Here is a 12756-nt window from a genome sequence, read left to right on the forward strand (position 1 = left end):
AATTATTTAGACGATGAATCGTCTCACAGACGATAGTGAGACGGAAATGATTCTAAATAACATGGGTATGTTGGTGGACAATGACGGGAGGTTGCTAATAATGTTTTTTATGAAAGTGGATTCAATGTTATGGCGGCTTGTTATGCCTATGCAGAATGTTTATGCTCACAAGTTGGTTTCCGATCTCATACTAAAACGAAACAAGAGCTAACTAACTAAGCTGTGATGTCTCCGGCCGGTTCGGTAGGTCTAGAAACTATTCATCTATGAAACAGGGAAATATCGTGTTGGAAAGGGAAGAAGAAATGGTGCAATCAAGTGGGAAGTTTTCTTCAATATTAATAAATACAGTATGATTTGGAACGGCTCAGACGTTTCAAGGTTCACCGCTGACAACTCCTCTATCGATAGCATTCCAACGATACCATTCATTCAATACAGCACATTTTAGAGCGGCACAATTTATATTAAAACCGGAGGTCTTATCAAAAATCGTTACACATACGTTTCTGCGCCTTGTTTCAAAGAACTTGCATACCAAATTTCATCCAAATCAGACAATAACTGCGACTGTAACTGCGGTACAAACAAACAAACAGACAAAAGCCGATCGAGTCGAAACTAAGACCTCAGGCCTACCTGCTAGTTTACAATAAAACAACAATACATGAACTGTGTCTCATACCAAGCTTCTTCTGATTCCTCACATATATATCTTCTTCTAAAACTCATAATTATTACCTCCTTGTTCATTTTAATTGGAAAACATCATTATTAAACGAGAATCCAAATTAAATGCTCTAAATCAACCTGAAAACTTCTGCCACTGCAAATATGTGATTATTATTTAATAATAATTATTATTTATTAGCATTTGAATAAATGCAATTTGTCATAAATTTCATCTGCAAAGAATAATCATCTCCGAGTTCTTCATCTAATACTACTACTGTACAGTCGCGGACTGGAAAGAAGATCCTGGGTCGATTTACACCTTCCACAGGCCACAGCATCGAGACGCTACTATGCATAGCAATAACATTGATCATCCACCTGAGTTGTATCCAGCTAATCGAGTCAACCAGCGAGCATGCCGTGATTAGGAATACAGGAGTCAGGGATGCGCAGTTGGCTTTCTGCTACCTCCGCCCGCCCCAACACTGAACAACTAGAGATCATCTCATCAGCCCAATACTATGCTTTTATTTCCTCCTTCTTTCTGCTCTTCTGAAAATGTATTTCTATTTCTACAAACTATAATTTGTCCTTGTTTCTTTTTCCAAGACATCTAATTGTTTTCACAGCTCTGCTTGCCACTCCTTGAACCAGTACCTCCTACTCATAGTATATAGGTGATGATATCCCCCTGCCTTCACACGTATTTATTTTCATAATTAAACAATCTAAATATCAACTATTGATTGCGTGCAATAACACATGCAATTAGTAACTGAAATAACATAGTATTGTCTCTTGAACCTTCTCTGCTTTGAACTTGGGCTGTCCTGTTGCCAGTATGTCTTGAAGGAGATTAGCTTTTGATGTTAGCATTTTTCATACACCAACCCAACAGCCATTAGCCGTTTTCACACCGATATCTCACCGACACGACACGACATACAGACAGGATTTACTCTGATGGACAGTATAAGAGGAGGCTGCGGTTTATAACTGCGCGAGGTCTACTGTTCACAGAACTACTAGTAATACAATGATTGCAAAACAAAATATTAATAATAATAATAATAATTTCTCTGATTGCCAATGAATTGCAATCAGAGGAGTTTATTGACAAAACTATACATAGTTGTTATATTATACATACAAAATTGCTAATACTAAACTCGAAGCTATAATAAGAAGCCATATTGAAGCCATAGAGCTTATAGAAATACACACGGCTTTTCCAGACATCTGTCTAATCGACTTGTCAGCTGATTGATTATGAATAATTCTATAGTCTGATTAATCCTACCTCAAGAGTAGATAAAATATATAAATAGATATATCGGAGTATGGAGGAATCCATTTTCCTTTCATATTATCCTTAAAAATGCAAAATTTAAAAAAAACCTTGTGTATACATCGACGCGCAGTTGAAAAAGGAATATTCCTGCCAAATCTCATAGAATTCTATTAACGCGTTTGGCCGTGAATGCGTTACATACTGTCAGAAAATCCGAGTTGAAACATAGACTCCCTACGTTCGGCCAATGATATGCTAATTAAACCTAATTATGACAAGATATGGATTAAAACTCTTCCTACTGCATTGTTTTATCCTGAATAGCTGTTTTGACGGTACAGTAATTAGAATTAAGCTTCATACATCTAGTCTAAGAAGGATATTCACGTGAAAGATTAATTCTTCAATTAATTTTAATTTTAATTGAAGTAATAATTTCAATTGAAATAAAGTGTTATTTTTAAAAATATCTCAAGTCTCTTCAATTTTAAATTTTTAATTTCATGGAATTATTCTTTGTATCAAAAAGATATAAAAATATACTCACCATATTAAGCAACGATTGGTCTAGTTTTTGAATTGCCAGATATGATAAAATGACCCTCTAAAGGATTAGAAGTCTTCCTATAGTAAGGTCCACGTTATGACAATGGTATTGCGATCCTTATCTATCATTCAGCAAAGCAGCGCTTTCTCTTTCTCTTTTTGCTCTGTTGTCAGATCGTCTTTTAACAATGTAGAATTAATAACATATTTAATCTTAATTATGAAAATTATTTGAAAATAAAATTTCTTGCTTAATAAAATATAATTGATCATTTTAAACGAGAATGAACAGTTAATATTACATCAATAAACCTGTATCAGCTACCCTCTACAGAAGGCATTTACAATACAGATGATCGGCAATGTTGTTCTATCTTTCTCCACTGCCATTATAACGTGGATCTCACTATAGATGATGATATTGGGAATCTATAGGCTTTAAAATGGATTCCCACACAGCAGTGAACAGTATAAATGCAAAATTCTCAAAGGTTCCAATTACACTATTCCCATTCAGCCCGACCAAGCTACAGTAGTAGAATAATCCACCACAACTCAAGGCAATTATATTTTCACTGCTCATTGTCACTGTTGACAGAAGAGAATCTAGCTCTACTTCATGAATAAGTCGGAATCAAAATTAAAAACCAACAAACTAACTAGTACTTCTGTGAACAGTAGACCTCGCGCTCAGTAAGTTACATTGATCTGTTGTTATGTTTTCTCAAAAATTAATAATAATTTATCAATTTAAAATGTCTAGAAAAATCCTAAATAAACATAGAGCTTTCTGTCCTATCGTACCGTGACGTGTCTTCCCGGTATGTGAGTGTGAGCGCTGTTATCAGGTCTGGCTGCAACACTGTCTACAACGTTGATGGAAAGAAACATTTTCAAGATGTTCGATGTTTTTGAACGGGTAGTATTATGGTCCACTAAACAGGTGATTTATGATGAATAATTCTACAGTCTGATTTTTACTCTAATATTGGCATATGAAGGAGGCTCCTTTTTCCTTTTATATTATCCTTGAAATGCAAAATTTCCAAAAACCTTGTATATACGTCGACGCGCATTTTAAAAAGGAACATATCTGTCAAATTTCATGAAAATCTATTACCGCGTTTCGCCGTAAATGCGCAACATATAAACATTTAAACATTATGAGAAATGCCAAACCATCGACTTGAATCTTAGACCTCACTTCGCTCGGTCAATAATGATTATTACTAGGTACCTTGGTTTAAACCATCAGCTGAATAGATTAACACACATTAAAATAATGCAAACATACATTGATTGAATGGGTTTAGGCCCGCCGCAAAGTAGACCCACGCTAATCCACGCAAAGCAACCCACGCCGTGGGATGTTAAGTAAACCATTGCTATAGAATTATTCATAATCAATCAGCTGACAAGTGGATTATTCATTGCATGCATTACACAGATGTCTAGAGAAGCCTAGCAATGGTTTACAAAGCATCCCACGGCGTGGGTTGCTTTTCGTGGATTAGCGTGGGTCTACTTTGCGGCGGGCCTTAATGGTTGAACCAACTGTGGATAAAAGCGACCATTATAGTTTCGGTTTGAGGATAATTCACATATTGATTTGTCACCACCTATCATTAGGAGTATAGTTAAATCCTTGTCCAGCTACAAGATCACACATGATATTCTCTATTCCCTTCAGCAGAACAGATTATGAATACCGTGAATCGAAAATAAGATTGCAGCGTATTCTCAAATTGTCGGCATGTGGACATTTTTGATGGTCGGCGGAATCGGTCGTGAACAGGTGTAGAGCGTTACGGTAGGCGCACACAGATCGTCATCGGACCGACGGCACGCATCGGACGATTAGATTTGATGCATTGTTTTCAATTGGAGTGCGCATACCCATACGATGCGGATAGGTATGCGCACTCCAATTGAAAAAATCTGGTGTGGCGCACTCACACAACTTTCCTTGCCGTTATGAAAATTGATCACCTGACGCTAGTCTTCTCGCGCATCACAAGTGTATTATTCAAAGATATGAGACAGCTGGTGATAGGTCAATAACGCTGGAAACACACGAGGTCTGCCATCTCTTCGTAGTGAATGATTTAATAGAACCAACAGTTGCCAACAGTTTGCAATTTAATAATCACATTTTCTCGAATTTCAAGCTCATTTTCAATTTTAGGTGGAAATTTTACTGGACATTAATTGCAGAGATTTTCATGCTCAATCTTTTTCACTTGAAATTTTTGTTTAAAGTGTATATGAAGATTGATAATTGAGAATCTAAAATCAAACTTTGCATAGATGGGGCGGAGCTCCTGAAATTTTTACAGATATGGGACTAGTTGCAGTTGATAGAGCTTACCAATGACTATTTCAGGTATGAATTTGATCAAAATCGTTGGAGCCGTTTTCGAGAAAATCGCGAAAAACCCTGTGTTTGACAACATTTTCGCCATTTTAGCCGCCATCTTGGATTGCATTTGATCGAAATTGTTCGTGTCAGATCCTATAGTGTAAGGACCTTACGTTCCAAATTTCAAGTCATTCCGTTAACTGGGAGATGAGATATCGTGTACACACACACACACATACACACACACACACACACACACACACACACACACACACACCACACACCACACACACACACCACACACACACACACACAACACACACACACACACACACACAACACACACACACACACACACACACACACACACACACACACACACACACACACACACACACACACCACAACACACACACACCACACCACACACACACACACACACACAACACACACACACACACACCACACACACACCACACACACACACACACACACACCACACCACACACACACAACACACACCACACACCACACACACACCACACACACACACACACACACACACACACACACACACACACACCACACACACACACACCACACACACACACACACACACACACACCACACACACACACACACACACACACACACACAACACACACCACACACACACACACACACACACACACACCACACACCACACACACACACACACACACACACACACACACAGACCAATACCCAAAAACCACTTTTTCGGACTCAGGGGACCTATAGAAATTAAGAAATTGGGGTACCTTAATTTTTTTCGGAAAGCAATACTTTCCTTACCTATGGTAATAGAGCAAGGAAAGTAACAATGCATCAAATCTAATCGTCCGATCCGTCCGATGATGATCTGTATGCGCCTACCTTTGGTGAACAGCTTCGTGGTCGGTGAAGGATAAGTCAACAACCAGTCACTATCTTTTCTAACATTTTTTCCTCAACAACCTTATGACATATTATTGTCTTTTCTGTATAGGGCTACTTGTAATATAAATATTTATATTTTATTTCTATTTACCTTATTACATAATATGAATAATTAACTTCACATACTCACATATTGAATTGTTGGATTGTTAATATTGTCAATATTATAATTTTAATCATTTTAACATGACATATATTCTGTTCATTTGTATTTCATTCCTATAATGTTTTGTAGTTTCATTTTTTCTCTATTAATTTTGTATTTCTGAATCTGAAACAGTTTTGGGCTGTCGAAGCTTGTTGTTTCCAAACATGTATGTAGGTTTTTCCAAATAAATGAATAATTTAGATTTAAAAATAATACCGAGTGTTAAAAAAGAATGACTAAAATATTGGAAAATTAAATATTTCTTTTAAAAAATGGAGCATACAAAACAATTTTACAACAAATTACTCACAGAAGTATCAAGTTTATCATATGATTTATTATAAGTGTTCTATGTTCCCTCCTTTTGAGGCTCAGACGACATGTATTCGGTAGCCAACGTTCATATTAATCCCAGACTGTTCGCAAGATGTCTTCTCGGACTGTAGCTACTGCATCAGTTATCCCGGTTTTTAGCTCCTCAATTTCAAGTGTTAAGGGAGGAACATAAATACCATCTTTAACGTATCCCCACAGTAAAAAATCACACGATGTTATGTTAGGGGACCGTGGAGGCCAGGAATGCATGGCCAAATCTTACAGTCCTGTGCGCCCTATCCAACGATAAGGCGAGTTGGTGTTGAGGAAATGGCGTACATCCTTGTGCCAGGGTGGTGGTGCTCCATCTTGTTGAAAGATAAAGTTGTCTGAGTCAGAAATTAGTTGAGGAGATAGCTAATTTCGTATCATTGTCAGATAAGATGCACCATTCACTGTGTTTTCCACAAAATGAAGGGCACATACACTTTGGTTTGTGAAACTGCATAAAAAACGCTCATTTTAGGCGAATCTCGTTTTCTTATTTATTTATTTATTACAATTTAGTTGCGTAAAGCCACACATTTTTGAGCAAGGCTCAAGTGGCATGCAACATGTGGTGGAGCGTTCACGCTCCACTGTTTCATGAGGGTTTTCAGGTCCCCCCCCCATATACAAACATGTTTAACGCTTACATGAATGTTGACTCATCGCTGAATATCAACCGCGGTAAAAAGGTATCCTCTTCCATGTCTTCTAGGATATCATTACCAAAGTCGACGCGTCTGCTTCTGTTACCAGCACAAAGCGCTTGCACGAGTAGCAGTCGGTATGGTCGTAAGGCCAAACGCCGCCTTAACACGCGCCACACAGTAGTGTCAGCTACTCACTACAACACGCCGTGTTGATGTTCGCGGGCTCCGTTGGAACTCAAATTCATTTATTTGCCATAAAATAATAGAGATTGATAAAATAAATATTCTAACTTACAAAATGGCACTACCGGCAAAGAAAACTTGTGCGCCGGCAGTGAGTTCGAACAACTAGGTACAGCAAATATGTCAATAGGAAGAAAAAGAGCTTATTCAAACCACTAGAATAAATAAAATTATGGAAACCAGGTCACATCTCAATACTTACAAACGATAAGACAAAGTAACAAAATTACAAGCAAATGACAAACTCAAAAAGACCAATTCAAGGAAGGCATGCCAAATATTTTTTTTTATTTATAACACAAGAATGAAACACTACATAATGGATATAGATAATTTAAAATAAACATTTATCCTAATCCAATCCAGTATAAGATTCATTATGGATTTTGAAATTCTATTAATAATGAATTCAGTTGAGACTTTATTTATAAACAAGTAACACTGATATTCAAGCTGACGTCTACATACACTTAAGCTGGTAAAGTCAATATCAAATTGTAATGCATTGGAGGGACGCAAATTATATGGATTATTCCTTAAGTTGAATGTATCACTATTCACTATAGGCTACCAGAGGTTCTGCATGTTTGGATAATATCTTTACAAATATCAGGATTGACAGTGTTGCATGTGATGTTCTGGCATTTCTTTTTTCAGACCATGATTGTGTATGGGTTGACTTAAATATTTGTTCTAATACGGACGGTAGAAAGACTAGGAAGACAGTAGTAACTAGGCCAATGACAGATGAAAATCTCGACTTATTTAAGAATTCACTCTCCAATGTAGACTGGAACAAATTTGTGCGTGAAACTCATTCTTTGAACTCTGAACAGATATTTAATAGATTTTTCAATATAATACATTATTATTTTAATATGTTCATTCCTGAAAGAAAAATAGTTGTGAATAGTCATCAAGGGGCAAAGAAAACAAGAAAAACAAAACTAAAAAACTGGTACACACCGCAATTAGCGAAAATGAAAAACACAGTATTGTTATATTTAGATATTTCAAGGAGAGATAATACTGATGAAGCTAGGAAGGCATATTTCGATATTAGAAGATCATATAAGCAGTTAATAAATAGAGCTAAGAAAACATATAACATTTCTAAAATTGAGTCTACTAGTAATAAGTGCAAAGCCGCATGGAAAATAATAAAATCTGTTCAGGAAGAGGCTCGAAAAGATCCAATTCCATTCACACCCAATGAAATGAATAAGTTTTTCTTGGATGCAGTGATGGATGTTCATGATAAGATTGACCGGCCCAATTTAACGGCAATTAATTTATTGGAGCAAAACTTCAATTTCCCTCTTAACCAGGATAAGCCCAAATTCTCATTTCACAAAGTCTCCACACGTGAAGTGCTTGATATAGTACTTAGTTTCAAAGCTTCATCCAGTGTTGATATTTACGGCTTTTCAAGTAATCTATTGAAGAAAATTATTCATAATATTATAAATCCATTCACATATTGTATAAATAGATGCCTGAGAGATGGAGTTTTTCCTGAAGTGCTAAAAGTTTCCAGAATTGTACCTGTCGTGTACAAGGGGCCTAAAGATATTCCATGTAGCTATCGTCCCATCTCATTGGTGCCATGTTTTTCAAAAGTCCTTGAAACCATAATGCATAGGCAGTTATATGAATATCTTCAAGAGCACAATATTATAAGTAATGCTCAGAATGGATTTGTTAAGGGTAGGTCAACTACTGGAGCCATGGATGCTCTTGTCAAGAATATTCTGAGCGCTTTTGAAAATAAAGAGTATGCTCAGGTGACCTTTTGTGACCTGAGCAAAGCTTTTGATTGTGTTGTGCACTCTCTCTTACTGGATAAATTAAAATTTTATGGCGTTTGTGGAGCAGATCTTAGCTTATTTAAAACTTATCTTGTGGGACGTAGACAAGTGGTGTGTATTGGAGATAAGAGATCAGATGTAGCATGCGTAAAATTCGGTGTCCCACAGGGATCAGTTCTCGGGCCATTGCTTTTTATTCTTATGATAAATGACCTTCCTGCTGTTCTAAATTGCCGTTCAATACTGTATGCTGATGACACAACATTTATCAATAAATGTACTGACCTTCAAAATCTTAAAAATCTAACTGAGACCACTCTGATGCAAGCAGCGACATGGTTTAGGGCTAACGGCTTCATGCTCAACGAGAATAAAACACAGACTATGCACTTCACCCTTAGAGGTGGCTTAGATTGTGTGGATGCAATAAGCGATGTAAAATTTCTGGGGATATTCATTGACAGATATTTGACTTGGAAAGCTCATATTAATTATATATCAAGCAAACTTTCAAGAGTGATTTATCTGATCAGACAACTGAAAAATCATGTTCCAGATAATTATTTGAGATCGATATATTTTGCCTTTTTTCAGAGTATTGCAACATATGGCATACTACTGTGGGGAAATAGTAGTCATGCAGAAAATATTTTATTATTGCAAAAGAAGGTGGTCAGGGTTTTAACTGATTCTCATAGACTAGCACACTGTAAGCCTCTTTTCGTCCAGCTTAGAATAATGACAATAGTGAATTTTTACATTTATACTGTGTCGTTGCATGTTAAAAAAAACTCATCCAATTTAAAATTAAGGCATCAAACTCATAGCTACAACACAAGAAATTGTCATAGGATTGATATTCCCTATCATAGGTTATCCAAAACAGCCAAAAGTTATGATACATTTGGTATAAAAATTTGCAATAAATTACCTACAGATTTAATATCAGAGACAGAAAAGAAATTTAAGACGAGATTATTGAATTGGCTTGTGATAAATCTTTTTATAGTGTTGAAGAGTTCTTTGAGAGTGAAATAATTGTTGCTTAGAGTTAAGAGGTTTCTATTTGTATTTATATATTGTTCTAAAGGCTCAAGTTGTGCTGTAAGGAATATGTTTTGTACATTCAAATGAATATTGTTAATGTATTTGTAAAATCCAATTGACTTACAGTTTACTTAGGTACTGTATTATTTTAAGACTCAGTAATGTAATTTTGTATGTACAATTGCTGTAAAATTTGATTTTTATCTTTTGTCTTACTGTAATCAATATTTGACTTTGCCTATTGTTCTAAGAATTTAACGGCAATAAAATCATATTTATTTATTTATTTATTTATTATTCACTGTAAGCACCTGGAATTCTGGAAAAAGAAGTCTACTAGGGTACAATCTTGGCCTGCATAATGCAGCTCTGATAAGGTGTTTCTGTAATGTGAATAATTTGTTCATATGGATATCATTTAAGCAGCCCCCCATATTATCTCAATTCCATGTTGGAAAAGTGATTGCGCATAAGCATAATAAATCTTTTTCATTATTACCATATCAGCTATTTGATTTAGTTTATAAAACTTATAAATTAAATAATTAAGCCGTCTGCACATATATTCAATATGAGTATCCCATTTTATATGATCCATGATCCATTTTATATGAACTTCTCCCGAATTTGTTGCACTGTCTCTTCAGATGTGCGTGGTCAACCAGCACTTTTCCCCTTGCCCAAACACCCAATATCTAAAAACAGGTTATACCACCGTCAAATTTTCATTGGTAAAGGTGGTTGAGCACCAAAAAGAATCCGACACGCTCGTTGAACGGTTATATCTGCTTCAGTTTTGCTAAACTGAAGAACGCAGAAAGCCTTTTGTTGAGCAGACGCCATATTCTATTAGACTGACAGCGCTCAAAGTCAAGGTCTATGAATACAGGTCATTACACAATCCCGTGATGCATAGCAAAATTGCCATTTTGTGGGGTTCTAGTTCACCAATTTTCAAATGTACCAGCTGTTATCATTATAGATTGAACAACATGATGTGATATTTTGTTTATATTTTTCAAGGAATATTGCTTGGCTTTGAATTGTAAAATAAATTCTTCCGACAGAATAATTATATTTAGATTCAAATGTATCAGCTGTTATCATTATAGATTGAACAACATGATGTGTTATATTGTTCAAGGAATATTTCTTGGCTTTGAATTGTAAAATAAATTCTTCCGACAGAATAATAATATTTAGATTCCAACTAGGAACTGAGTTGTTGATTTTTAGATTTAATTGATTGGGAACTTTAAACTGCCTTATGAATCATAACAAGTTACAAGAATAAGAACAATTTTTTATAATAAAAAATGAATTATGAACCATTTATTATTGAGATTTCATTATTAAAAAATCGGAAACCTGAATTTACATATTATCTGAATCAGAATATTGTTTTTAAAAAGCATAATGCATGATTTTGTTATGAGCAGATTGGAATATTTCAAATGTACCGCTATTAAGACCCCACATAATGACCGCTCCATAAGGAACACGAGTGTCATGACCCGTATTTATAGACCTTGCTTAAAGTCAGCGCTAGGGGAGACATCTAGTGGTGATTTTTCAAAACTCTACACCTCTCCAGCAGGACTTCCTATATACCTGACCAGCGCCTACAAAAAAATGGCCGCCGTATGTGGTGGCCGGCAATGATACTTTAAACGGGAACTAGACGAACTGAGATTTCGACAAACTGAGACGCTCTCTAACAGCTGATTAGTGATTTTTTCTCAGTAGGAATTTCTATAAGACCACCACATACGGCGGCCATTTTTTTCTAGGCTCAGGTCCGGTAGTATAGGTGGTCCTGTCTCCAGTTTCCGGTAATGCAGTTTCGGTCGTGGTAATGCGCTTAGACCAATATTATTTAATTTTGAAATTGGGTCGATCTTTTTTGAACACCCGGTATTTGTCACCACCTGTCATTCGAGTGAAATTCAAACATTAATGTATTGATATGACAATTTTTGAATATGATATTTCAATGAAAGGTACCTGATAGCAGACGAGCGACACCATAAGCTTCTCGGCGACGGTGGCCGACCGGAAGCGCGGCTCCTTTTTGGCTGACAGCGCATCCCAGAGCGCCGTCCACATGTCGGGCCGGTAGGGCATCAGCCGCTGACGTGGCATCAGCAGCATTACTGACGGATTCCACAGGTCTTCCTGCGTCAGCGACATTACATGCTTACAGCCCAGCTGCAATCAACCCAATTCAAACCACGTATTAAAAGTGAACTCAAAAATTGAGATTTAGATGAGAAATACATACTACAGAAAAATATCCTATCAAGTATTAGGATCTAAACTAAGCGGCGATGGTAAGTATAGCAGTGGAGGCAGCTGAGAATCTCACATTTGTGAGACTAGTAGGTAACCCGTGCTCCGCAAGGGTCAATTAAAAACTTGACATACTGAAAACGTGACGTACTGAAATCTTGAAGAATTTAAAATAGGCCTATATTAACCATCCTTAATGAACCTATACGCAAAATTTCAAGATAATCAGTTGAGTAGTTCAGTAGATCATTTTTAATTTTACATTGTTATTGTCTATTTTTATGTTTTGACTTGGCCTGTATGTTCTTTTTCGCTCAAAAAAAAGAAATTTGAATTTGACGTGATGATGCGTCATTCGTGTT

At 36.3% G+C, this 12756-nt stretch overlaps 1 protein-coding gene across 1 annotated transcript in view; it reads right to left on the reverse strand.

The window, feature by feature from the left end:
* The window catches only part of LOC111046379 (protein pigeon), a 44284-nt gene that overhangs the window by 11835 nt on the left and 19693 nt on the right, over nucleotides 1-12756 (reverse strand). The window contains exon 8 of the mRNA XM_039422136.1: nucleotides 12110-12313. Within this exon, the coding sequence (XP_039278070.1) occupies nucleotides 12110-12313 (204 nt within the window). The remainder of the gene's footprint in view (nucleotides 1-12109; nucleotides 12314-12756) is intronic.

The sequence above is a fragment of the Nilaparvata lugens genome, chromosome 2 (genome assembly GCF_014356525.2).
Source record: "Nilaparvata lugens isolate BPH chromosome 2, ASM1435652v1, whole genome shotgun sequence".
Taxonomy (NCBI): Eukaryota; Metazoa; Arthropoda; class Insecta; order Hemiptera; family Delphacidae; genus Nilaparvata; species Nilaparvata lugens.